This window comes from Macrotis lagotis, chromosome 4 (assembly GCF_037893015.1).
Source record: "Macrotis lagotis isolate mMagLag1 chromosome 4, bilby.v1.9.chrom.fasta, whole genome shotgun sequence".
Taxonomy (NCBI): domain Eukaryota; kingdom Metazoa; phylum Chordata; class Mammalia; order Peramelemorphia; family Peramelidae; genus Macrotis; species Macrotis lagotis.
Genome location: NC_133661.1, coordinates 89,445,137 through 89,472,749, shown reverse-complemented (window position 1 = coordinate 89,472,749; position 27,613 = coordinate 89,445,137). Strand labels below are relative to the sequence as shown.

Sequence of the window (27,613 nt, the reverse complement as noted above, 5' to 3'; positions counted from 1 at the left end):
TGTTCATTAGTTAACCTGAGCTCTCTTATCTTTCTTTTAGCTTTTTCCTCTGCATTATTATAATCATTGCATTTTTTATCTTTTTGGTTCTATTTTCTTTGAATCCCTTTGTATAAATTTTCTTGTGTTTTTCTGAATTCATATTCATCAGTTTTGAGACACAATAATATTCCATCACATCCACATATGATAATTTGTTTAATCATTCCTGGATTGATATGCAACCTCTGTTTTCAGATTTTTTTTCCATTATGTCAGTGCAGATGAATATTTTGTTGTACATGGGACCTTTGTTTCTTTCTGTTTTTGACCTCCTGAGGATGTAGTGGGATATCTGAGTCAAAAGGTATGAAAAATTTAGTGAATTTTCTCACATAATTATACATTGTTTTCCCAAATGATTAGACTAATTCACAGCTCCACCTCCACCCTGTTGGTTTGTCTGCTTTCTTAAATCTCGTCTAAAATTGACTAATTCCACTTTAAATCTCCCTTTAAAAAAAATCCTGTTTTACTTTTAATAAATAGCACACAATTTATCATTTATTATTTCTCTAATCCTTTCAAATGTATAATTTTCCCCTGCCCTCAATTATAATTATTAAATCTAGGAGGGTAAGAACTGGGTCATAATATTTTTTGTATTTCTTGCAGGGCCATATAGTAGATGCTTAATATTTTGTTGCTGGTCAATTGATTGGTTCATCAATTTAGGGTTGTATTTATAATTGGTAGAGGGAGGAAGAAGATTGTAAAGTTTGAATTCATTCATATTTCTTTCTATATCACTGAAGAAACAGAAGGGAAATGAATAATTTGGGTGAATCTAAGCATATCTTCAAACTCTATGAAGTATATTTCTCCAGCTGTTTATTATAGATATATTATTATATAGAACATACTATACAATAATATATATTATTCATTATAACAATATAATTATATTTTAGAGGAATAGTAAAGCCTATTTGTAGCAATACAGATGAGAATTTACCTTGATTATTCAAAATCACCTAGGATCTAGATGGCACAGTGGATAGAATTTTAAGCCTAGACTTAGAAAGACTCTTCTTTGTGAGTTCAAATCCAATCTCAGACATTTCTGAGCAGTGTGACCCTGGCAATTAACTTAACCCAGTTTGCCTTAGTTCCTCATTTAAAAAAATTGAACTGGAGAAGAAAATGACAAATTACTTCAGTATCTTTTTCAAGAAAACCCCAAATAGGATCTCAGAGTCTGACAATTAAAACAACTGATTAACAATAACAACAAAATTAAAATTCAGCCACAAATGCTTGTTACATGCTTACTATATAAAACACTGTTCTATGCACTAGGTACACAGAGATAAAACTTATCATTGTCCCTTAATCTGAGATAAACACATCAAAGTTCCTTTCTTCTGGAAGGAAGTGAGGAATGTGACCTACACAGAGACTTACTACAAAAGTTCAAATTAGAATGTGATGGGATCAAAACAAGAGTTCCAGATGAAATTCTCTAGCAATTTCAAGAGTTGAGAAAACACTTCGAGCTGAATCCATAAGCATTTAAGTGCTTACTGTGTGACAGGCACTATGATAATGTCTAAGATTCAAATAAAAGCAAAAAAAAATAACAAAATATCCACTGTATCATCTAGACCCTAGCTGATTTTGAATAAAGGTAAATTTTCATTTATATTGTCACAAACTGACTTTATTATGCCTGGAAGTAGAATATTTGTCATTTCTATAATAAACAGCTGGAAAATATGCTAAATGTTTATTAAAGTAGATTGAAGATATGGTTAGATTCATCTTACTTATTAAATTCACTTATAACTTTTGTTTCTTCAACCAAAGTGATGTCAAGATGAGTTGGGTTAGTAAAAGTTTTTGAAGGAGATGTTACTTGATCTGATCCTTGAAAAAAGAGGAGACATTTGAAAGGCTAAGATGAAGTTAATAACTTTCTCTCTCTTAGAATCCCTACAATGTAAAATGTTATTTTTATATGACATAAGGCAGATAATCTTTATAATAATTAGATTCTTAGCTCTCAAAGATCGCATCTTCTCAGAAAAGTAGCATTGAATTAAAAATGTTATATGACGATAAAATTTTTCAGTGATTAGAATTTATACTTCTCTTAATGTGAAAGTGATATTTATACTCCCCCCAAACAAAACTGGATCATGAAATCAGCGATTTTCCTAGTTCAACTATCCCATCGTGGCCTTTTCCTTATTAAGACTTCTTTTAATAAAGTTCTGTATTCAGTCAGAGCATTCAGTAACACTTCTTATTTAATGGCCATTTTGTTGTTGAACCCTCAATATCCCAGAACCACTATAACAAACTCAAAAGTCAACAGTCATTGTTCAAATCAGTGCCAGCTGAAATTGAGGAAAGATGTGAAGATGACAATGATAAACACCGAATCCTGAACCATGAGGAAACAATTTTTATTGGTCAGCAATGGCTATAGGTGGTGGAATGTATGATCCAGGCAGCAGGACAAGGAGAAAATAGACAATAGAGAAAACAGCAGATAAGAGAGAAGAGTGAGATGCACAGGTGGAACAGAGGGAAAAGGCTGCTTACTCAATAGGCAAAAAAGATAAATCTCATCTGAAGGAGGTAAGGGAAAGAAAGAGTCAGAGAGAATGTCAAGCTTCCTGGATGATTGGATCAGTGGTGGCACCAGGTGGGATCAAATAAGGGAGTAAAGCACCAGAGCCACTGAGCAGGATAAGAAATGACTGCTAAAAATGAGTAGCCATGGTGATAGAGACAAAAGAAATATCTCCTAAGCCAGCAGAGCAGTTCAAAATCAAGACAAATTGAGTCATGTGTTTTCCAGAAGCCCCTGAGGGCATTGCTGTTACAAGCAAATAACAAGTATCACCATTCATAATGATGATTGTGAAATATCTAGAAAAGTGTACATTATGTTCAACATATTTCTTATGAAGACAAAGAAATGAATAGAATGTTTTTAGAAAAAAATGCTATTTTATTTTTTAAAAGTTTTAATGATTAATAAGGAGGGGGAAATTATGCATCCAGAATCCACAATCCAACCAACATTCCATAAAACTGAAGCATCACTATGCATTTTCTTCAACTTGTTCTCCAGTTGTTTTAGGTATTCAGCTGTGGGTTGGTCCAGGTTATCTCCATAAACGAGTTCTATGTGTCTTTTGAGTCAGAGTCATGTAGATTTGATGTATGCAATACTAAACCACTAGCTTGATTGAACTGTCTGGATTTGCCTGGACTGTCTGAATTGACTATTTTTTTTCTCATATTGTGTTGATGCAGCTAAAGGTACATGCTACACTGGATTGTTGATTGTCCTGTGAGCATCTTCTGTCTTTTGTTTTTATCTTGTGACTATACATCTTCCTTATTTACCTTTGGGAGGTAGTGTGATATTTTTGACCAGCACCGATACTGAGAAATTTGTAAGAGGTTTAAAAAAAGATTCACCTTTCCTCAAGTTGCATGACTAAGTGCTGACAGAGTTAGTCACCTGCACGTGACAGGACTATCCTAACCTTGTCCAATTCAAATCATCTGGACCCAAATATGGAAAGTTGGATTTGGCTACAGGGAACTTTTATTTAGGTTTTCTGGGCTGGGTCTCTAATGGAATGATAATTTATCTTTATTTTTTTATTTTTTATTTTTTTGCTGTTGATCAGCCATCATGTTGCATTTGGAATCTGCTAAGGTTCATTGCTCAACTCCCACCTTGTCCTACTGGATATTGTATTAATAATTGTTCTTCCATGAACTTTTCCATCTGCATAGAACAGATCTTTTTAATTGTGGGAGTTTTCACTGATAATAAATGCAATTTGTGGTTATCTTCACTCCCAAGAGAAGTTAGACTATATGGTTGGAGGATTATTGAAGCTTCAGATTATTTTATGGATGTGTATAAAAGAATGCAGCTTTCATAATATTTCATGATAGAGCAAAAAGCATGTTAATTCATGTTCCATTATTCCCATAGACTGTTCCCTTGCCTTTCTTTCCCATGCTTACATTGTGGCCCTCCAATTAAGTCATTTTTTGAAGGGTCTAGAGTAGATGAATTTTCTGAGACATTATGGAAAATATATTGATTTATCCCTTTTAGTGTACAGTATCACATTTAACCCCCCATCCCCAAATAGTCATGCATTGGTAAAGAACAGTGATTCTACAATTTTTTTTATGTTGATTTCAAACTTGTATCTTTCCCTAAATGAGGGAAATTGGAGATTATCTCAGGTTAATACTTGCATAAACTGTATTTTTAGAATGTGGGAAACACTTTAACCTGGTGATATTAGAAGACAGAACCAAAGCTTATATTATTGGGAGGCTATAGGTCATTTTTATATATAGTTTTATTTTAGGGAACCAGATTTTGTCTTTCATTGTCTTAAGCAATATAATAGTGAACTGAATAATAAAATTCTCCCATTAAAAATTAAGGTCATTACTATATTTTGATTGTGCAGGGAAAACATTACTAAAATGAAGGTCATGATGGTTCAATTTAAAAAAAATAATCCACATTATGTGCTACTGGGACTAATTGTAGGTATATTAAGTGCCCCCCCATTTCAAAGGAGATTCCCTTGGCTACAGATAGAAAGAAGCCTCTAATGGATTCCCTGGGTTACATATTACTGTTTGGAAGTTACTTAATCCCTTTTTTAATATGGAAATGTCAGGCTTATAGCCTCTTCCCTCTTATGATTAGGTAGCCAATTATGGGATATCTGAGCTAGGAAATTATACTTTTTTCAGATTGCTGGACATGATATAATCTGTAGTTTCTTGTGGGCAATTCATTATTTTCTTTTTTATGCTTTGCTTGAAATCATTCACTTATTAACTTGGAAAAATGGAATCTCAAAATCTTGGAGCCCAACCTAGTAGACAGCCAGTGGACCCCTGAAAAAGAGTGGCATCCCCCTTTTTAGTTGATGCTGTTCCTTTGCAATTTCTTTACTATATCTGAAAACTTAGAATTCTGACTAAGGGAAAGAAAGAAGTCAAAGTTGGAAATTTCGTTAAGTGTGATCTATTTGTCTCTTGTTCCCACAGGACTTTGTTCTGAGACAGTTTCAATCCCAGATGTGCCACTTAGTGAATCAGTGGAAGGAAGCCCTTTCCGTCCTCCATCACATTCTTTCTCCACTGTCTTTGATGAAGACAAGCCAATAGCCAGCAGTGGGACATACAACTTGGACTTCGATAACATCGAGGTGGTTGATACTTTACAGACTTTGGATCCCAGCTCCTCAGATGCCAAGAATCGGGACTCCAAAGTGAATGTCCGGAGAAAATCCACAGACTCTGTCCCAGTCTCCAAATCTACCTTATCCCGTTCTCTCAGCTTGCAAGCTAGTGACTTTGATGGTGCTGGTGGTGCCTCTCTCGAGAATAGTGAGGCAGGGGCAGTAGTAGCTGATGCATACAGCACGGGTACGACCAGTGCTTCTAGTACTCTTAAGAGAACTAAAAAATCCAGGCCCCCATCCTTAAAAAAGAAACAGACTACCAAAAAACCTACAGAAACACCACTAGTAAAAGAAACGCAGCAGGACTCAGTGGAAGAAAGTCCTGTTATCAGTGAGGAAAACCCAGCATCTGAAACAAAAACTGAATTGAGTAAGATAGAAGGTTCAGGACCAGAGCTGTCAGAGGAGAACCCACTGGAGACTACAGTTGGATCCAAAGCAGTCTATCCCCTGGACCCCGAGAGTGCCGAAGGGGACATTCCACCCAACACAGGCAGCAGCAAAGTGCAGAACTCACCTCCGATTGGGAAGAAGACACTGCCTCTGGCCACAGCCCCAGAAGCAGTGGAGGTGACCCCATCTGACACTGGGGGGCAGGAGAACTCCCCAGCCAAAGGAATCTCTGTAAGGCTGGAGTTTGACTATTCTGAAGACAAAGGAAGTTGGGAGGACCAACTGGAAAACCCCCCTCCTCCCAAAAAGATAGGTAAAAAACCAGTTGCCAAGATGCCACTAAGGAGACCAAAGACTAAAAAGACAGTGGAAAAACTTGATAATGCTCCTGCCTCACCCACTAAGTCTCCTGTTGACCCTAATGAAATCCCTATCTCCAAAGGCTCCTATACCTTTGATATAGATAAATGGGATGATCCCAACTTTGACCCCTTTTCTTCCACTACAAAAATACAAGAGTCTCCCAAACTGCCCCAACAAACATACAATTTTGATGCTGACATCTGTGATGACTCCATTGACCCCTTTAAGACATCTTCTAAGATCTCTAGCTCACCTTCTAAGTCTCCAGCTTCTTTTGAGATTCCAGCCAATGCTGTTGAAACTAACGGAGTGGAAGGAGATAACCTAAACAAGCCTGCAAAGAAAAAGAAGACACCACTAAAGACGTAAGTTCAAGGGTAAAGTTGGGGTAACAGATATTAGAATGCTTCTCAACTTAGTATTTGGATTCATTTATGAAGGCTTTTGACCTGATTATTATTAGTTATAGAAATAACATTGGAAAGGTAAAAGGTAGAATATATTGTCCTGTTCTTTACAACAAGTTGTCATGGCATTTCCCGAGTCATAAAAGAGGCACATTTAAGAACTACAATCAAGAGATTCCTTAGCAGTTGTATCCCTGAGCTATTAATAAGTTAGTATTGTAAGATTTTACATATTTTTGGCTAGGGTCTTAATGTTCATCTATATGATGGATATTATCTTTATATAGGATGAATACAAAATCCATTAGAAAAGAAACATATTCATTATCTGTAAAATATTAGTAATGGTTTTTTGCAGTGATTCTTCTCTGAGGAGAAGTCAAGGAACCATCTCTGTTATGAACCCAGCTGTTGAACATATTCACTTCTCTTTGATCTCAGAAGAAAAAAATTGCACCATTTTCCCTTGGATAGCTAGGACCTGTACCTCAGCACCTTCCTACACTCTAGTCCTTTGCCATCAAAAATCCAAAACTCCAATTATCCAAATAGAACAAATAAAACTTTGAAGGAGGGAACAATTTTGGCCAAACTCTGTCAGATTATTAAAAATAACTACCAGAGGTTATTATTTTTAAATTTAGCTTTATGTTGAATATGCTGAACATTCTAGGCAACTTTATAAGAATATAGGTTGTAGAAAAGAAGCAGCCCCAGTCACTTTGTTTATTATGTAGTTGAATAGATTCAGAGGCCAGAAAACCTGGGTTCAGATCCTACCTCAGGTAGGAGTAATAGAAACAGTAATAGTGGTGGTGGTGGTGGTGGTGGCAAAAGCAATAACTGTCATCTCTACCATCACTACTACCACCACAATGACGACGACAATGACGACTGCTACTACTACTCCTACTACACTAAAATTTACATATAGTGCTTGAAGATTTGTGAAATATTTTATACATACCTAATTTTTTTCCTTAAAACAATCTGGGGGGTGAGGTGTTATCCCCAGTGTATAGATGAGGAAGCTGAGGCAGGCAAAGGTTAAGTGATTTGCCCACTTACACTTAATAAGTGACTGAGTCTGCATTTGAACTTGTCTTCCTGACTCCAAGTCAAATCTACTATGCCATTTTACTGCCTAGCAGTATGACCTCAGGCAAGTCCCTTCTCTGTGTCTTAGTTTTTTTCCCTCCTGTAAGATGTAAAAATCAATGCCTCTGAGGTCCTTTTTGTCAGTATATCTATGATCTTTTGAGTTCCCCTGTCCTTGAAATCACAGGGTCAGTCCCAATCCCTCCCCCTAAGAGGAATTCCCAGGCAGCACCTGTGACTTGGATTCCAGGATTCAGAGGCCAGCTGGCACCTTAAAAGGGGATTGAATGCAGAGCTAGTACTGTTATCTGCTTAGAATCTTTGAACTTTTCCTTTACTGGAGTCCTATGCCTGAACCTTTGAAGATTTCCCAGTTCTTTTGTGTCCAGTCATCCTACTGGGCAGCTACAGAATAAAGGACAGCTGTTGGCCTCTATCTGCCCACTTGGCCATGAATAGAGAACAGGTGGCTTGCTCAGTTTGAACCATGCCCAATATTTAATATTGTAGAGGTACTCATAAGGTCTCAGGCTTTAGATCCAAGAGGAAACAGCCTTGAGATCACCCTTAGTAGTAGAGCAGGATCAGACAAAGCTGGGAAACAGATTACGTTGTTTCCTATCTCTCTTTACCCAAACATAAAATTTTGTTAGAGAATTAGTCAGACTCACTGGCAGGAGTCATTGTGCCCCAAGCTGCGATTGGAAAAAAAAAGGTTTATTCTTGTCATCTGAAAGACCCAACACTAATTTTCCTTTTCTTTTGGGGGAATGGTGAGAAGTGAGAAGTATTTGGTGAGGAGAGTGAAGGGTAAAGGATCAATTGAACTAACATATGCTAAAAACACTGATTCTTTGTGCATCATCTTATTATCCTTAGTTCCATTATCGATCTCCTTGATAGCTTGTGGACATGTGTTGCCAAGTCAACAAGACAAGCCAACATACATTATTAAGTATCTACTATGTGCCAAGTCCTGAATCTACCACAAAAAAGCAAAAAAAAAAAAAAGGCAGGCTAAAATAAGATGGTACTATGTAGATTTGCACTCTGCTCCCAAGTGTCATTTGCTATAGACGCAGGGCTTGGGAAATGCCCTAAAGATCTGACAAGAAACAGCAGAAGGCTTAAATCAAAACTTTCCCAAATAATCCATTCCTCCCACAACCCTGAATGTTTCTAGCTTTCTGACAGTCTCCACTGTGGACGGTGATTTTTTTCCTAACACATTAATAACCAATTATCTGCAGATTTATCTTTTTTGTCAGTTCCTTCTGTCTGTCTCTCTTTTTTCTTTGTCTTCCTTGTCTTAGGATGGTAGAAGATGTGATGTCTGTATGTTCTCTGTTGTAAGTAAACTTAATAGAATCAGATCTTTGTTCTATAATGGGCTTCCCCTCCTCACCCCCATCTCTCACCCTCATTTATTTCTGGCTTCTGTGCTATAAATGTTTCTGTGGCATGATGGAGAATTATTGGGGCATGGGGCTTCATAGTAGTGGGAGTCATTTTTTTAAATTTGTGGTGATGCCTGCTTCTTGGGAGTACAACTTTTTTCTCTCCATATTCACTGTTATCATGTGAACCTGTTTTTTTTTTCCTTTGCATTCCCCCCACACCCTTCATCAATGATTGGATGGGTGGAAGATTGCTTTGGATGACCGTGGTTCAATTCACAACTATCCACCAATATTTGAATCTATAGATTTGGGTTCATGACCAGCCTTTGATGTTTGTTCTTACTAATGAGAAGAATTGAAATGTTTTAGAAATTTCAAACTTATCCAAATTCCCTGAGCCCTCAGGTCAGAAATCTTTTCTTTCTTTCTTTCTTTTTAAATATGGTGCTCACGGATTTTAGAGCAATCTACAACCCTTCATACATTTCCCTCCTTGTCTTCGAAGACAATGACCTGCTGTCAGTTGGAATGCATCCTTGGCATCCATAGATGGCCATGCTAGGCTTTGATAAAAGCATAGCTGACCAATTCTAAGCTGTTGCTGCTATGCCCTGGACCACAGAGCTCTATTGAGCTCAGGCGTGGATAAAAGGAAGGTAGCTTCTCTTTCTTCCCTTCCTTTATATTGCAAACCAGCCCTATCTTAAGCAAGTACCTGGCAACCCCCATGCAAAGCCCTGGGGGTGGGGAGGATACTTGCTTTTTCTGATTCTCTTATGCTCAGGGGACCTTTAATAATAATAATATATATATATAATATGTATATTTATATCCTGAAAATATATATATATATACACACACAGATCTTTCTTTTGTCTACTCTTGGGGAAAGTGCTATTGCTATAGTGTTTTATTTTTAATATAACAATGCCATTGTTGGAATATTTTTGGTTGAAGGAAAATGAAGAACTTCATTGCCAGAATTCACACCTAAGAAACAGGGCCAGGGAAGAGATAAAAGCATATTACAATGAACATGGTAGTCATTTCCCTTGTGTAATTACAGCCCAACCCTTAAATGTATGTATTATAATAATAATTCTTAAGGTTGTGTTGCAGAATGTGAAAATTCATTCTATACTTGCCTAAGACTGATGTGATACAGTTGTCCAAACTATTGTGCATTAATACATTATTCTCTACTTCCTGGACCCTTTCCTTATCTGTATCCATCTCCTGGGCTCTCCCTCCTCCTAAGCTTACCTAGTTCTTAGTGAAGTGAATTAGTAAGTCCAGAATGTGAAATTACCCCCCAGTGTAATCTATAAATTTATATAGGGTCTTGAGAAATAATCTAATTCATCTTGCTACCTTTTGTCAAGGTCAGTTGGTAAATGCTTAACAATTAGATTTCCAAAATAATAAATAAATGTAAGCATCACACACTTTTATGTTCCATCTACATCATTACATTTTTCTCTGTTACTTTAAGTCAAGACAATCAATGAAATAATAAATCAAACCCTATTTGTAGTGTTTACCAATATCCAAAATGTAAATACTCACACTGAAAATTGCCTCTCATGAGCTGGTCTGAGCAAGTCTAGCCTGGCCTGGCATCACACTTATTATCTTCTGAAAAATATGAGATCACATATATAATTGTACATTTGGATATAAATAGAAATACATGTAATGTAAGTGCCCATATGAATGTATATGTGTACACAAAGATGATAGGCAGATAGACTGATAGGCAGACAGATGATAGGTAGATAGATAATAGGTAGATAAATGATAGATAGGTAGATGAATGGATGGATGATAGGTAAGATAGACCAACAGACGGACCAATAGATAGATGACGGATAGGTAGATAGACAAACAGAAAGATAGATGATGGATAGTTAGACAGAGAGATAGATGATAGGTAGATAGACTGACAGACAGAGAGATAGATGATAGGTAGATAGATGATAGAGAGACAGACAGATAGCTAGAGAGAAATAGTTCTTCAGAAAAGGAGATCCTTTGCAAGGACTGGCTGTTGCTGATCTCTGACCTAGCTAGCCAACTTATAAAAGGTTAACAGTAACACCTGTTTCATAGGTAAATTTTGAGGTCAAGCAAGGTAATATTTGAGAAGTTCATAATGGCACACCCACTAGAGGGAGAATTTTGTAAAAGTAAGTGAGCCCATCAATCCTCCCTTTGAGTTGTCTGTTTGTTCTACTTGGCTAAAACACTGGGTTTTTGAAAGTGTGGCCCAAGTCTAACCTAAATCGACTTCACTTTCCAGATTCCTTCTCCAAAATGGCATAACTTTGTTATAGATGCAGCTTTATGTTACTTTTCCTTAGTAGTAGTTGCTAAAAAACACAATTTATTTTCAGGAGGGATGTATTTCAGTAATGCTGGTGTGGTACATATGGGAGTATGGAGCAGAATGGGCTAGCAGGAATGGCAGTCATAGTCCACTTTGTATTGCGACGGGTTCTCTGTGCCTCTGTTTGTTGTGTTTACATTTTAAATTTTGTTTCCAGTGATACATTTAGGGTGAAAAAGTCGCCAAAACGATCTCCTCTGTCTGATCCACCTTCACAGGTATATAATGTTTTTCTTGTTTTTATAATTTTATTTCTTATATGGGAAAAATCTGAAAAGAATATTTTTAACCCATTACTGCCCATCCTGTATAAATTGTACACTCAGGATGGATCAGTTTTGGGGGAGGGGAGAGGAGGGGAGTGAAAAGACCTGGTTTCTCTTCCTAGCTCTGACACTGTGATACTTAACACCTCCGACCTCAGTTTCCTCAACTGTAAAATTAGGGTATAATACCATCTCCTTGTATTTCACACAGATGCTGTGAGTTTCAAATGAAATAATAAATTGGTAGGTGCTTTGTAAAAACTGGGCACTGCAAGGGTATCAGGGTATCCAGGATTGTTATTGTGAGGGACTACAGAGAACACGCTCTAGTCCTCTGGCTTTGAGTCATTTATCAGTGTCAGACTCACAGAGGCTCAGTGATAGAAAGGACCTCAGAGACCATCTTCTAGTCTAACCCATTCCTACACAGTTATCCTCTCTGCCATTATCCTGACACATGGTCAGCAAGCATTTTGCTTGTTATAGATTCCCAGTTGGAGGACAACCCACTACTAGCCTCAAGGCCACCCATTTTATTTCTGGATAATTTTAATTTTTAGAAAAGTTTTCCTTATATTGAACTGACATTTATTTCTTTGCCAATTCATTGCCATGCCCTCTGAATTCTACCTATACGATATTTTTCCTCTCCATCCCCTGATTGACTCCCTCTTTCACTTTCATTTGAACTTAATTGTCTATTTCTTTTCTGAACTATTTAAAATATTTCCTGATTGTTCCATTTTCATCTTTCCTTTCTCCAGTTCATCTTTCATTACTGCCAATGTAATTAATCATTAAAATTCATAAGTCCATCACTCTCCTGCTCATAAACTTTCTCTGACCACTGCACACAGGATATATTATAACTCCTGACTCTGACATTTAAAGCCTTTACCACTCCCCTTTATGGACTCCTAACCATTTTCTAATTTTACTCTACCTCCTCTGGCCTCCATGCATTTGTGTGTTATAACTATACTCTGTGACTAGAACAAATTTCCTCCTCATTTCTGACTGTTGAAAACTTTCCCTTCTTTCCTTGCTCAGGTCAGATGTATAGACTATTAAGAATTAGTCCCTGGAGATGCCTTCAACAGTTTCCAGCTAGAAGGGTTCCTTCTATCCTCTTACCCTTTATCCTGTTCCCCCCACTTAATTCATTTTAGATCACATCACAATGATTTCTGTTCATGTCCTTTCCCTTTACTGTATTTAGGTTCATACTAATTATGGAAGACCAGTGTTTTAGGCAAAAAGCAGAAAGCTTTAGTTGGGGTTCTGGAGGAACAGGTGCAATCTATTTTATTGTATTCTATTTTGACCAAATAGTCTTTGAAGTTCTTGAAAAATCTCTCAGTTGTGAAAGTCAGACTACACAAGGGAATGAACAGTGTGATAATGATCTGTAGAAAGAGAAGAAATCTTTTAAATAAGTGGTGTTAAATTTAAGAAGAAATGGATCTCTGCAGATCCCTCAAATTGATTTAGAAAATTACAAATTAACATTATCTATATTGTATTATATTTTTATGTTAAACATTTTCTGATTATATTTTAATCTAGTTATGGAAGAAAAGTGTATCTGACCCCTCTACTCAAAACTGCTTAGGGGGAATCTCCAGGAAGGCTTTGGTTGTTCAGATAATGACATTTTCTTTTACAACAAAACACCTAATGATTTTTTGATGGGAGGGCAAAGAAATAATTTCTTAAAGAAATATAGGAATGTGTCTCATTTTCTGACATTTTAGATAGCTGTTTTTGTTTGAGTTTTAACCTCCTGATTATTATACTTTCAAGGAACATAAATTCCTTTAGTTCTCCAAGGCATAATAGCATTGAGGAGAGAGTCCTGCATTCAGAGTCAGAGGAACTGAGTTTGAATCGTACCTGTTCTGCTTTCTATTTATCCCTTGACCTTTCTCAACCTCCATTTTCTAATCTATCAAATGAGGGAGCTAGATTAGAAGGTTCCTTCCAACTCCAAAGCTATTATCCTATGATTTATCATCGGATTTTTGTCTGTGTATAGGGCAATAGGGTTGTGACTTGTCTAGGGTCATATAGCTAAAAAAGTATCAAGTGTCTGAGACTGGATTTGAACTCCAGGACTGGTATTCTATCCACGGTGCAATCTAGCTGCCCCTCACCATTATATTTTTTGTGTTTGCTTTTAGCAATAACAGGGGAAGTTGCTGCCTTACAAATATAATTTTTAAAGTATTTTTTGGGGTTTTCCTGTGGGTAATAGAAATAAGCAAATTCTAACTCCACAAAATTAAAAAAATCTATTTTCAAAATTATATATTGCCCTTAAACACTTTTCTTATATTTCTCAATAGTGAAGAGTTTGACTTTTGCAAATTACAATGTCTTCAGGGTCTATGTATCAAAATAATGACCCTCAATCTGCATTTATACTTTGAAAGAGTCAGAAAAATTGAGGAAGGTGATTTTAAGAATTTCAATGTGGCTAATGTACCATGTAATAATTTGGGATGGAAAGGGCATTCTTGACTAGGAAAAAGAACAAATAAAAAAATGGTGATTGTTTTCCTTTACAGGATCCCACCCCATTGCCTACACCAGAAACACCTCCAGTGATCTCTACTGTGGTCCATGCAACAGATGAGGAAAAACTGGCAGTGACCAATCAGAAATGGACTTGTATGACAGTGGAGCTAGATGCAGACAAGCAAGATTACCCTCAACCCTCAGACCTGTCTACTTTTGTAAATGAGACCAAATTCAATTCTCCCACAGAGGGTAAGCAAATTAATGGCTGTTTGGACCCCAACCCCAACCTGGAAAAACTTGCTCCAAAAGAGCAAGAGGCACTGAAGGACCATAAAGAAAATCAGAAGCCAGGTAATTTGGACTGCCATTTTGCATGTTCTTTCCAATGCCTGGAGATAAAAGCTGCACTTTGGTATAATGTGTGGCTTTAAAAAAAGCTGTAATGGCTACATTCCACCATGGCTGAGGGAGCCCAGCAATTGATATGAGTTTTGCTTCTCCTTGTATGCATTGCTAGTGATTGTGAAAGACTCAGTCTAAAAGGGGAGAGTCACCCAGCACCAAGATGTAATGATGCTAAGCTTCCTGGCATTTCCTAATGACCCCCATGCTGCTGAGGTATGTGAGCTGAGAACACTGAAATTACCTGGTTAAACTTCACAATCAAAGAAACCCCACACCAGAGTGGAATCTAAGCATACTTGCTAAATGCAGAGGAAATCCTTTGGGAAAGGAATCCCTTGCTTTGGTCTTCTTTAATCTTTAACTTCCTCTTCAATTCTTCCTAATTATGTGGATTATAAGAAAAAAATTGATCAAAAAGTATTTCTACATATCTAGTTGGAGGCATAGGTTTTCAAAATCCAGTAGAGTGACGTCCTGGGCCATCTAGCTGTGTGGGCTTGTGGGGAAATATCTTAATTAATTTTACTGAGACCATTTCCTTATCTGTAAAACAGAAATGGTAATACATACCTTGAGATATGGTTTAGTGTATAGAGGAGCAGCGAGAAAGACCTATCTTAGTCCTAACTCAGATGCCTACGAACTGTATGACCATAGTCAACCTTCCTAAACTCAATTACCCAGATAACTCTCTATGATGTAAATGAGTTGCTCATCTGTACTAAGGAAGGGATTTTCTACATGAAGAGTTTGCTATATTAATGAAATCCCAACTCTGGACCAAATATAGATCTTTTAGCAGAGGACCTGGTGCTTATTAAGATACTTAATAAATGTGTCTTGGTCAAATGACATAAAATATATGAAAAATGCCTTTCCAATAGAAGATGTCATCATTATTTTTTAAGAGTATTATTCCTACCCCTGAAACCTCATGAAATTATAAAAGATGCCCCTTAGTTGACCAAGACTGGGTCATTAGAATGAAATCTCTCAAGTTCAACCAATATGGAAAGCATTTGAATGAAATCCTAGTAATTTATAGATTGTTATTTGCGTGATTTGTTGTAGATATAGATTTGTTTGAAACTTAGCCTTGCTTAGTAGGCTGTCTATGTAGTCTCTTTGGACCATGTTGACTACATTTGATCATGTTAACTACATGTGGTCAAACCTTTAACCATAGCGATCCATTGTTGTTTTCAAGGAAGAACATGATATCAAGGAAGTGAAGCTATGATATGCACATGAATTGGATTTGAATTTTCTCCTCCAGAACCATGAGGGTTCAATGGCCAGATATGAATCAGGAAGCTTGAAGATGCAGTCAGTGTTACATGACTTGACCAAGGTCACACAATTAGAAAGTCTCTGAGGTCAGATTTGAACTAGGGTCCTCCTGATTTCCAGGGCTGGTGCTCTATCTTCTGTGCCACCTAACTGCCCTGGTGATTCATTATTGAAAGTAGACCTGAAACTAGTAATTTGAAAACCCTATACTGGTTGTATGAGTCACATCCTAAATATCAGTTTTGTAATTCATGATGTGAAAATAGTAAAAGAAATATTAAGACAAATTCATTTGATCAGGTGGAGAGATTAATTATTATATTGACTTCTTAGACTACTAAGAGAATGAACATGTTAAATTTTTGTGCCCTCAGAATTCAGTTCCCTGAGACAACATCATAGCCATGCCAATTTAAGGATGACCCTCAGAAATCCATTAAGATTTGAAATAATTAGTCTTTTTTTTGCAAGGCAAATGGGGTTAAGTGGCTTGTCCAAGGCCATACAGCTAGGTAATTATTAAGTGTCTGAGACTGGATTTGAACCCAGGTACTCCTGACTCCTGGGCCAGTGCTTTATCCACTACACCACCTAGCTGCCCCAATAATAAAGCAACTGTTGAAATAATTAGTCTTAAAGAAGCTTTGCTCAAAATCTTACTAGTGATCTAATTCTTCCATCCTTGGATTTATTATTTACCTACAATTTGCCGGATAATGTGCTAAACCCTTTATAAATATATCATTTTATCATAATGTTATTGAACTTCTAGCACATTAAAAGTCTATCTAGTACATACAGAAGCTATGTTCTCTGTGATGCGTTTAACTTTTCATTATTTATGATGTAAGAATTGCCCCAATAGTACATTTAAGTTGAAAATGACTTCAAAATCCATCTGGGAATAAATACCAAGAAGGATAGTAGTTTTGTTAAGTAAGTACTGTTTAAATCTTACAATGATATGGAAACTTGAATTTTTATTCCATTTGAAAGTATTCTTTCCATCTCTTTTGCTAAAAATAGCAAGATTCTAATTAAATGCTAATGACCATACCGTACTTATGTATTGAAGTGGTGTGATGTTCCAAAAAATCCAGATAACAGTAATTATATCACACAATGCTTCCTCTTGTGATTACTTAAATAACTGGGCTTCCCCTTGGTAGTTAGACTTTTACTCTGAGAAATCTCTGAATAATACAAAAGAATTTCTTCTGTGAGCCACTTAACACATTTCTCTGTACTTGTTTGAATCTAAAAATTCCTTTCATGAATTTGACAAAGAGCAGACTCCCCAGGTTTTAACTCCTTGGACTGTCTTTTGGCCTGGTACTTCTTAGGAGAATGTGGAATTTCTTTCCCCTATTTATTTTGGTGGTTGCTGAAGGGGAATTGACTTTCTCATATTTACTATAACCAATTTTGGGATCCGTCATCAGCAAAGAACCATCCTCCTCCATGGCTGAAAGAGAAAGCATACTGTCAAGTCCATAGATGAGCTATCTTTAGCAGATAGAGAGCACTTGGTTTCTTAATGGAGTTCTATGTCAGGGTAGAGGAAAGGTTTTTAATTTCAGAAATAAAGGACACTGTGGTACACATGGACTGTTTGATGTTTTCAAAGGCATCTGTTGTGTTGAGGGGTTTTCTGCTAGTTAATTATTCCCTTGGGTTTGCTATATGCTAAGTATTCTCATTCCTCAGCTAATATTAAATAGAGAAAAGCATACCATTCTCATTCTTCTACTGTTGCAATCAGGTTTTAGCAGAAACTAATCCTGATGTGTTTTGTATTTGAGTTTTATCAGCTGGGATGTACTTTTTTTTAAGATGAGGAAAAATCTCCTAACATAGATTTAAAGGACAGTAGATTTAAAGCTGAAGAGGTTGTCAAACTATGGCTGCAGAAACTCATCTTTACTTCCCAAATGTTTTAATAAATTTATTCCATGACTACTGTGACAATCCTTCATTTCAAGCAGCAGCAAAAACAAAATAGTCGCAATATGTAAATGTTTGTGTTGGCCAGTGTAGTTGAAAGTGGTCCATTTACATGATTGTGAAGTGCTAATACATAATGAATAAATTGACAGTCTGTAGTAATTTTCTGCCTGTTTGGATAAAAATAATTGCAGCTTTAGGATACATAATAAGATAGGGAAAGGATACTGGATTTCTGGGACCTTATTTCATATTCCAGTCCTGCCATTTGCTTGGCCAAGCTACTTTATATCTATAGACATCCCTCAGTCTGGAAAATGAAGGGGTTGATGCCTTTCAGTCTTAAATCTATGACCCAATAATACCTTGACCATTGTAGACTATTTTTTGGATGTTGTGTGTGAAAGTGAAAGACAAACCTGGATCCATCCTCTATATTTACTTCAATTTAATTCAACAGACATTCATTAAATGCTTACCATGAACAAAGATATGCTAGATGGTGAAAACACAGAGAAACAAATGGAAGACCCTGTTTTCCAAGGAAAGAGAAGGGGGGATGGGGGGAGGGAAGAGAGAGAGAGAGAGAGAGAGAGAGAGAGAGAGAGAGAGAGAGAGAGAGAGAGAGAGAGAGAGAAGAAGAAGAAGAAGAAGAAGAAGAAGGAAGGAGAGAGGAAGAAGAGGAGAAGGAAGGAAGAAGGAGAAGAAGAAAGGAGGAGGATGAGAAAAGATGGGAAGAAGAAAAGGAAAAGGAGAAGAAAAGAAGAAGAAAAGAAAGAGAAGAAGAAAAAAGAAGAAACACCAACAGAACACCAATAACTGTAAGAATTAGGAAAAGTTTTGATTGGGAAGTGACAACCAAGATGAGTCTTGAGATATTCTCACAATTATAAGAGGCAAAGGTAAATAGGAAATGCATCTCAGGAGTGAGAGTTATTTTGTATTAAGTATGGAGGCAGAAGATAAAATGTTGAATTCATAAAATTTGGGGATGTAATCAGATAGATCCAAGTAACACCAGGTACATGACCATGTACTAGTAATTTAGTCATCAGTTTGTGTCGTTTTGGAGATTAATGCTGTGGTCAGGGTTTTCTAGAGTACATGTGTCTGCTAAAGTTACAAGTTAAAGTTCACAGAAGCCAGAGAAATGAGGAAGGAAAGTGGAAGAGGTTCAGAGTCAAGCAAATAAATACTAATGATTTTTTGAAGGAGAAAATTTTCAGTTTATATTCTTTGAGCCCTGACTCATGGGATCTACTCTCATTTCATGGGACCCTGTAAATGTGTGTTGAATCTTTTTTTTAAAAAAAAAAGACCAAGAGTACTTAAAATTCCAAGTCTAGAAAGCTTTGAGATTCATCCATTTCAGTGTTTCCCAATCCCAACACTACTTTTTTACACATTTGCTCAGAGAGCAAGGATTTGGAACCAGAGGGTAGAAGAATATTTAATATAATAGAAATAATAAAAGCTTGGGTATCTGGGTTCAACTCTTGACTCTGCTGCCTACTACTTATGTGACTGGGTCATCCCTTAATTTCTCTAAGGCTTTACCTCTCTTATCTGTAAAATGAGCAGACTTGAACCAGCTTCACTATGAGGTTCTCCAGTTTTCTCCCCCCAAAAAGGAGTTGTTTTTCAAATTCAAGAGGGTATAGTATGTTCTTTTGAGTTCTGAATTTGGAGTCTGGAGACTTAGTTTGAAAACTGGCTCTTCCATTTGCTATCTGTGTCACTTCAGTACTATTTTCTCATCTGTAAAATGAAGGGGTGAACTAATTGACCTCCAAGGTTCCTTCTAATTCTAACTTCATTGTCTTAGAGTCCTAAAGTAGGGTTAACAGATGTTTTCCAAAATGATGAAACTATGCTATGGATTCTACAGAGTAGGAGTTATAGAACTGTGATCTAGATACCTCTTCCTTAATATAGGGTCATTCTTAAATTATCCAGAAATTACAATTGATCATTTTTTTTACTAGCTCAAGTCTTTGTCTAAAAATCCAGCCCCCCCCCAGAGTTCTTTGATAAAAGTAGAGATCCTCCTGGAAGTTTCTTCTAAAAGTCTTTTGCTGGACTCTTTCTTCTCTCCCACTCTACTGTAGTGAAGGTTCCACCATGATTTTGGAATTGTTCCACAAAGGCAATTTAGTCATGACTAAATTTTAGCATTTACTAATCAAAAATCCCATGATGTTGTAGTTTGTTTGAAATGACTTCTCACTGGAGCAGCTAGGTAGTATGGTGAATAGTACACTAACCATGGAGTCAGGAGGACCTAGGTTCAAATTTGGCCTCAGGCACCTAAGATGAGTCTTAGCTGTGCAACCTTGGGCAAGTCACTTAACTCCATTGCTTTGCAAAAGAAAAAAGAAAGAAAGAAAGAACTTCTCACCTCTTATTCCTTTTCTCATCTTTAAGCATGCAAATTTAATATTGAAACATACTTATTTAATAATAACAATATCATCTCTTCAATGAGACAAACATTTTGACATTTGAAGGAAGTCAGATTAAGGTTTGTCAGCACCTCAAAATTCATGTTTGTTCAATGTTGTCTTGGAATTGATTTAAGTATGATGATATGGCCTCTCTTCTCTTTGATGATTATGGAGGGAGAGTAAGGGGGATGCTATTATGATGGGGACACCAAATCAGTCAAGATATTTCCTCAAGGTCATGGAAAGAGCATCATTAAATAGAAGCACTGCCTCATTTTCCAGTTTATATTCTTTGAATTTAACTTTACTCTTCAGGTCAACTCAGACTTCTATGTACGAGGTACTTTGGATATGATCTTAATCAAACTTCTAAAATTATAAGTAGAAAACCTAAGATAGCTATTTTTTCTAAAATGAGTCATAGAAACATGAATGCCTTAAGTCTATGGGAAGTTTAATCATAACTAGAATAGATGCTCATGTATAAAATTAGACTTTCTCTTGGCTGACTCAGCACATTATTATAAATCTAAATACCATATTTTTTGAACTAAAATCTCCCAGGGTGGGGAGAAAAACTGATGAAATTGGGCAGTTGTACAGGAGAAATAAACCAGATGCTTTGAGAGACCTGAAACTTGTCTCAGGTCCAATAGCTAGGAATAAAATTTAAATGTTGTGTAGATGAGTGGAACTGGAAGAGATGTCTCTTTTAAAACACTTTTCATTTCCTTCTTTTGGGACATATTTAGCTTGTATGCTCTCAGCTGTGGTAAGAGGAACTGGATTATTGCTTTTGAATAATTAAAGGTCATACATTTTCAGGGTCACACTAACAATACCATGGGGATGGGCAGCTGATTTGTTTATTCTATCTACCACCTTAAAAAAAGTGATAGGCCTAGAAGTGCTCATATTACAAAGACTTCTTTGTTTTATACATTAGGAAAACCTTGCTACTGGAATACAGCAAATATTGCTCACAATATTTTTCTTATTTACCAAAGATTATATATGTGTGTGTTTATTATAGAATCATAGATTAGTAGAACTAGAAAGGAAATTAGATAATAGCTAGTCTAATTTTCTATTACTTTTTTCCCTAATAAATACAAATCAATAATGTTGAAGGTTTACAAGAAGAAAGAAGTTGTTTTTAGATTCTATTATTTCACAAAATCATCTTCATTCTCAGGAGTAATTTATTTTTTAAAGAAAAAAGAAATCGACATAGTGGAGATCCTGACAATTGCCAGTACCTTTTGATATTCTAAAATATTGACTCTACAACTCACAAGAAAAAAAATTGCATTAAAAACTGCATTATGTTATATTTTATTTTCAGAATTTTATTTCGAAGGACTAATAAATAGAAATTAAAGAACCTCAGTGAGAAATTGCTCCGAAGTTTTGATGATGATTTTAGACTGAGTCCATAAACAAAAATGACCCATTTATTAAGACCAAGAAGTTGTACCTGTAATCGTACAACTCAAGTGAAAATGTTTCAAGATTCTTCTTTGGTGTTTGTTAATTCTTTATTAAAATTATCCTGGAAAGGATATCTAGCCCCCCCCCCCCTGTGAATGGGATCAACTCTAAAGCAATTTAATAAATTTTAGAAATGGTTCAAATGATATTTAAGGTTAAAAAGCATTGTAGTATGGTAAAAAATTGATACAGAGTAAGCACTCTATGTATAACTTTTATGTATGCATCACATAATCCTTTTAATCTTAGATTCATCACCTATATATAACTTTTATGTATGCATCACATAATCCTTTTAATCTTAGATTCATCACCTATAAAATGAACATATTTGTATTCCCTGACCTACAAAAACTTATGAAGAAATCATAATATAGATATAAAAATGATATTTAAATGTGATTTTAGTATTGTTATTCTAGTAATACTCATGTAGTGTCCAGAGTAACAATTCTGATTCTATCTTGTATTTTTTATGTATTCAAACTAATAGCTTATAAGTCTCCACCAATATGTTTTCCTTTTCGTCAGCCAGAAGACGCAATTAGTTCAAAGCAAAGACACTTCATGAAGTTGGATAGTAAAAAGATATATAATTGAACATCTCTCTGTTAGCATAGGGCAGTCTTCCATAAAACCATATATCCTCAGTGAGGACTGATTATAAATAGAGATCCCATGTGAAAGGTCCAGATAAGAGGAATATATGAGGAGGAGAAATTCACACCACCTTCACTGAAGGAGCTCTGATGTCTTCTAGTGATGTCATCCCATTGCTCTTGCCAGGTCTGTACCCTGCTTGGTACAGCTGAGCTCTCTGTTGCCACTGAACTTTTGGGGTCTGCTCCCCACTTGGCTCACTGCTCTATTGAACTTATTGTGCCTGTTCTTCTTTGGATGAATTGCCTTGCCTGAGTCTCTGGGCTGCTCTTCTCTAAGCATGGCATCTCTGCTGAGCCTGCTCCTTATTGGGCACATTGCTTCTTGGTGCTTTTTTTATAGTTTACAATGATATATTCCTTTAGAGCCATCTCAGCTAGGGTATATTGACTAAAACTTCTCCCTGAAAAAAGTCAGGCTGAAAACCCTTACTCAAAACTACCATATCTAACCAACAAAAAACAAGTCTTCCCATTAAGATTACAGTTTTCCTTATCAATGTTCACATCTCTAAGGAAAATCAATCCATCTATTACAGATAATTATCTGGTATAGGACTCTAGCAACCTGACATATTTCTAACATTTCTTAATATCTAAAATCTCTTTCAATTAAAGGTAGTCTAGAGAGACAAAGTCAATGTTCTCCACCCAACTAAGGAATTACTGTCTTTACTATTTATACAAATAACCACTTGAGACAACTTTGAAAGAAAGATAGAAATCTAGATCCAAAAGTCCCATGCCTACCCTTTAACAGGGGTATAGCTGAGAGCTCTGAGAAGGTCAGTTGTGCTATTTCTAAGCATATCAAGAAAATTCCATAGTTTAAACAAATCTTAATGCATAGGTGAATTATCTTCAAAGTTTGAGTTTTGATTGTCTAAGCAAATTATTTGAAAATATAATTTTGCTAATTGCTTCTACTGTGGCTTTAATCAAGTTAGTTTCCATTATTTCCTCATCTGCATAACAATAGAATTGGATATGATGACCTCCAAGGTTTTTCAGCTCTAAATCTGTAATCCTATGATGTCTAAGCTTCAGTCTCCCCTTGTTTTAAATGAGAGAGACTCTTTTTTGTGTCATGGACCCCAAATTAAGAATCCCTACCCCATATAACCTCTTAAGTTCTTTCTGGCTCCAATTTTCTATAATCCTGTAAATCTGTGATGGGATATGTTCACTTCCATAAATGAAGACATTAGTTTTATAATTTGATTTACTTAAGATATCTATTGACCTCATATGGCAGACAGTTTTTCAGCAAATGTCAACAGCACATTGGAAAGTGATTTTCCTTTTCTTTTGTAATATTAGACTTTCAGTTTTTTGTAAAGACACCAGTGCTATAACTGGAGGGGGGTGGGAGGGTCAGACCCTTGAAAAACAAATTTTTCTCCCACCATGCAGATGACTGTATATAAAGTACAGGCCAGCCATAGGACAGAATGGTCTTTTTATTTATAATGATTCTTGACATTGATCTTTGTTCTTCTTACAGAATTGGATTATAGAAACTCTTATGAAATAGAATATATGGAGAAAATAGGATCTAACTTACCTGTAAGTTCTTTTGCCTTCCAATTGTTAATCAGTTATTATGCTTCTATTTACCATTCTATACTGTAAATATTATGAGAAAGTAAGAATCAAGTATAAGTGGTAGATTGAATGTGTTTTGTTTATTACAGCTAGAATAAAAGCATGTTAATGGAAAATTAGATGTTCGGTGTCTGTGTTAATAGCCAACATGAATAAAAGCAGTCTAAGAAGCAAATAATGGACCATCACCAGTTTTTCCCTCAGAACCACTTCACTTTATTCTAGAGTGTTTGATTCTGTGAAATTAAAATTTCAACTTTCTAAGAAGAGAATTGTTTTATTACAAAAATATCCCTCCAGTAAAACCCAGTCTGATGTCTCATCCTTATTTGTAGGTGACCCTGGGTTCTTCAGAGCAGCTCGGTGGCACAGTAAGTAGGATACTGGATTTGGAGTCAGGAAGATCTGGCCTGACACCTATTAGCTGTTTGACCCTTATCGGTTAAACTCTATCTGCCTCAGTTTCCTCATCTTTAAAATGAGGATAATTGGAGACTTAAATGATATATTTGGAAAGTGCTTTGAAAGCCTTAAAATGCCATAGGAATGTTGGCTATCATTATTATTGTGTGCAGATTACTATTTTAAAGTAGTGGGAGTCTCAGTTGTCATAGAATTTAAAGTTTAATGAATAACGGTTTAAAATATAAACTATTCTCAGGAATATGAGCCTTTAAAGGACAGCTGGTGGCACTGGGCCTGGAGTCAAAAAGGATGAGTTTAAGTCTAGTCTGACACTTAATAGATCTTAACCCTGGGCAAGTCACTTTAACCTCTATTTGCCTCAGTTTCCTTATCTGTAAAATGTGAATAATAACTATCCAGGATTGATGTGATGAGCAACTGTTATAATAATTGGTTTTTTTATAATAATTGTTAAACATTTAGCACAATGCTTGCCTAAGATTAAGTTCTATATAATTGTTTTGTTGAACCAAATCAATTGAACCTGATTCTTTGTGACCCCTTTTGCAGTTTTCTTGGCAAAGATATTGAGCTAGTTTGCCATTTTCCTTCTTTAACTCATTTCACAGAAAAGGAGAGCAAGACAAATAGGAATAAGTGATTTGCTCAGAGTCATACAACTAGGAAGTGTCTGAGGTCAGATTTCAACTTTGCAAAATAAATCTTCCTGATTCCAAGCCCCAGAGCTCTTTTCACTATGGCGCCATATAGGTACCTGTGCCACCCAGCTAGTAGTGTAATTTTTGCCTGTTGTTTTTGCTAAAGATGATAGCATGAAAACTCTTTATCCTCTCTTGACCTAAAGGTCTTGACCTAATTCTCTAGTTCCTCTGACTTTGCATTAAATTATGATTCCTAAAGGCCTCTGGGGTATTGTCTTCCATCTTGCCACTACAAAAATATGTTGCAGGTGCAGTTGGCTAGCTCAAGGGCAGACCATTTTACCATACAAATGGTCATCTGTGCTCAGTGTTTCTGTTCTAATCCAGTTCTTGACCCATGGCTTTAGAACCCTGAGAGTCCATTACAACAGATGTAGTGCCTTTTTGACCATTATGATTTGGGTTGTTGGGCCCAGCTTCTAGTTTTATATAAATTCCTTGGATTGCTTTTGTTTGTATGTGAGCCCAAATTCTACTTTATCATAATTTATTTACTTAATGAATCTATTCCACTTGACCCACTATTTTCCTCTAAAGCTTTCCATAGGCCATCATGTATCTATATATTAGGGTTAGAGAGACGTGATGATATTTCTGTAAAATGGGAACATGTAGGTATCTGTTGTTACCACTACCTTTGCTTCCTTTATCACATTGGAAGAATTATCCAATCCTCAATTGGACTGACCTTCAGAGGAGTAGATTCTAAAGAGGAATCCATAATATTGCATATGAATCCATTTTGCAGAGAAATTGACTAGAATTAGGGGTATAGATATTGGCCTTATGTTAATAAATGATTTGTTTTTGAGAATTATCTGCTCTTGTCTATCACAAAGTTGCTTTGTCATGTTGATTCTCTTCAGATTATACTCCTTTAATAATTAGAATTAATTTCCTTTCTTTTCACAGCATGATGATGGCACCCCGAAGAAACAATCTCTGTACCTTATGTTCGATGCCCCTCAGGAGAGTCCAGTCAAATCTCCTCCAGTTCGGTTATCTGATTCCCCAACTCCATGTTCAGGGTACATAATTCCCATAAAGAGATTGTATTGCTAACACATTTTTACTCGAATGAATGAATGCTTTATTGTGCCTAACCTTGTGATAAGTATTGGGATAATAAAGAAAAACAAAACCGATTCTGGTCTCAGAGAGTTTATATTCTAGTTGGGAAGCAGTCACCTAAAGGAGGGCTCAAATGTAAAGTGGATGGCAAAGTCCAAGAGACCTTTAAGAATTATAATTTAAAACATGCCAAGATCCAGAAATCCATTCTATTATCTTTAGTATTTTCTTCTATTGTAATGTTTCCTAATGAGGTGGTAGGGCAGGAGGGTGGCATAATGGATAGAGTGCTAGGCCTGGAAATAGAAGACTCATCTTGCTAAGTTCAAAACTGATTTCAGACTTTTTCTAGCTGTGTGACCCTAGGCACATCATAAAATCTTGGTTGCCTCAGTTTCCTCATCTATAAATGAACTAGAGAAGAAACTGGCAAGGCACTCCAGTATCTTTGCCAAGAAAATCCCAAATGAGTCTTCTTCCTCCTATCTCTTCTTCCTCCTTTTCTCTGCCTCTTCTATTCTTCTTCCTTCTCCTCTTCTTCCTTCTTCTCTTTCTTTCCTCCTCCTCCTCCTCATCTTTCATTTCCCTGAAAATGCAACAACAAAAAATGAGGTGGACCTTTAGTATTGACCTCTTAACCCCTATTTCAGCCTAACCTAGATCTGATAAGTAAATTCCATTACTTTAAGTAGAAGTATGTTTTGAACTCAAGCTAAATCTTTTCCAAGATACACATGCAGAACTTTTTTATGCTTTTTAATTTTGTTTTAGTTATATGATCTTACCCAGTATGTATTTCTAGAAAGCCCTTTCAGTTTCTCCTTGCTGTAACCCTCATGGGTTTTTTCTTTCAAATTCTTCCTCCTTTATGTGTGAATTAATCTTTAAGAAAAAGAGCTTGGGGGAAAAATTGTAAAACTCAAAATAAATAAAATCTTTAATTAAAAAAAAGAAAAGGAGCTGACCAGGATAGATAAAGAAACTGACTGCTGGGTCCCCTCATCCTTGTTTTATGCTTTAAAAAACAGCCCTCTTTGGAGATAGGATCTTCCCATAGATGCACGATGCATGGCACAATTTGTATCAAACTATAGGGACTACCTAAAATATCCCTTTACTATATCATTCAAGGAGAACACACTTACAACTTAAGAATTATTTTCATTGATTTTGGAGGGATTTCTAAAGAAAAAGATGAGAGATATCTTTTCTTCTCTTAGGTCAAGTTTTGAAGAAACAGAAGCTCTTGTGAATGCAGGGATGAAAATCCAGCATCCGGTCTCAAGAGTCCTGGCTCCAAACCAAGAGACACACTTACAGAATTCAGAAAAATCAAACCAGAAAGAGACCATGGGCTTAGGGACGACTGCAGATGCTCTTGAAAGAGTAAGTGGTGACCTAATAAGTCCAAAGAATAACTGCGAATTTAGGCCAAAATAATTGGAAACCCCATAAGTGC

General features: G+C 36.2%; 1 protein-coding gene across 16 annotated transcripts in view; it reads left to right on the top strand.

Moving 5' to 3' along the window:
- Positions 1-27,613, top strand: part of TACC2 (transforming acidic coiled-coil containing protein 2) — a 295,485-nt gene that overhangs the window by 233,919 nt on the left and 33,953 nt on the right. For 8 of the 16 annotated variants that reach the window (XM_074233463.1, XM_074233458.1, XM_074233462.1 and 5 more), the window contains 7 exons: positions 5,089-6,406; positions 11,490-11,550; positions 14,166-14,469; positions 23,856-23,917; positions 24,292-24,327; positions 25,996-26,111; positions 27,375-27,540. In XM_074233463.1, coding sequence (XP_074089564.1) covers positions 5,089-6,406; positions 11,490-11,550; positions 14,166-14,469; positions 23,856-23,917; positions 24,292-24,327; positions 25,996-26,111; positions 27,375-27,540 — 2,063 coding nt within the window. The remainder of the gene's footprint in view (positions 1-5,088; positions 6,407-11,489; positions 11,551-14,165; positions 14,470-23,855; positions 23,918-24,291; positions 24,328-25,995; positions 26,112-27,374; positions 27,541-27,613) is intronic. The other 8 variants (XM_074233467.1, XM_074233466.1, XM_074233469.1 and 5 more) reach the window with 3 other exon arrangements.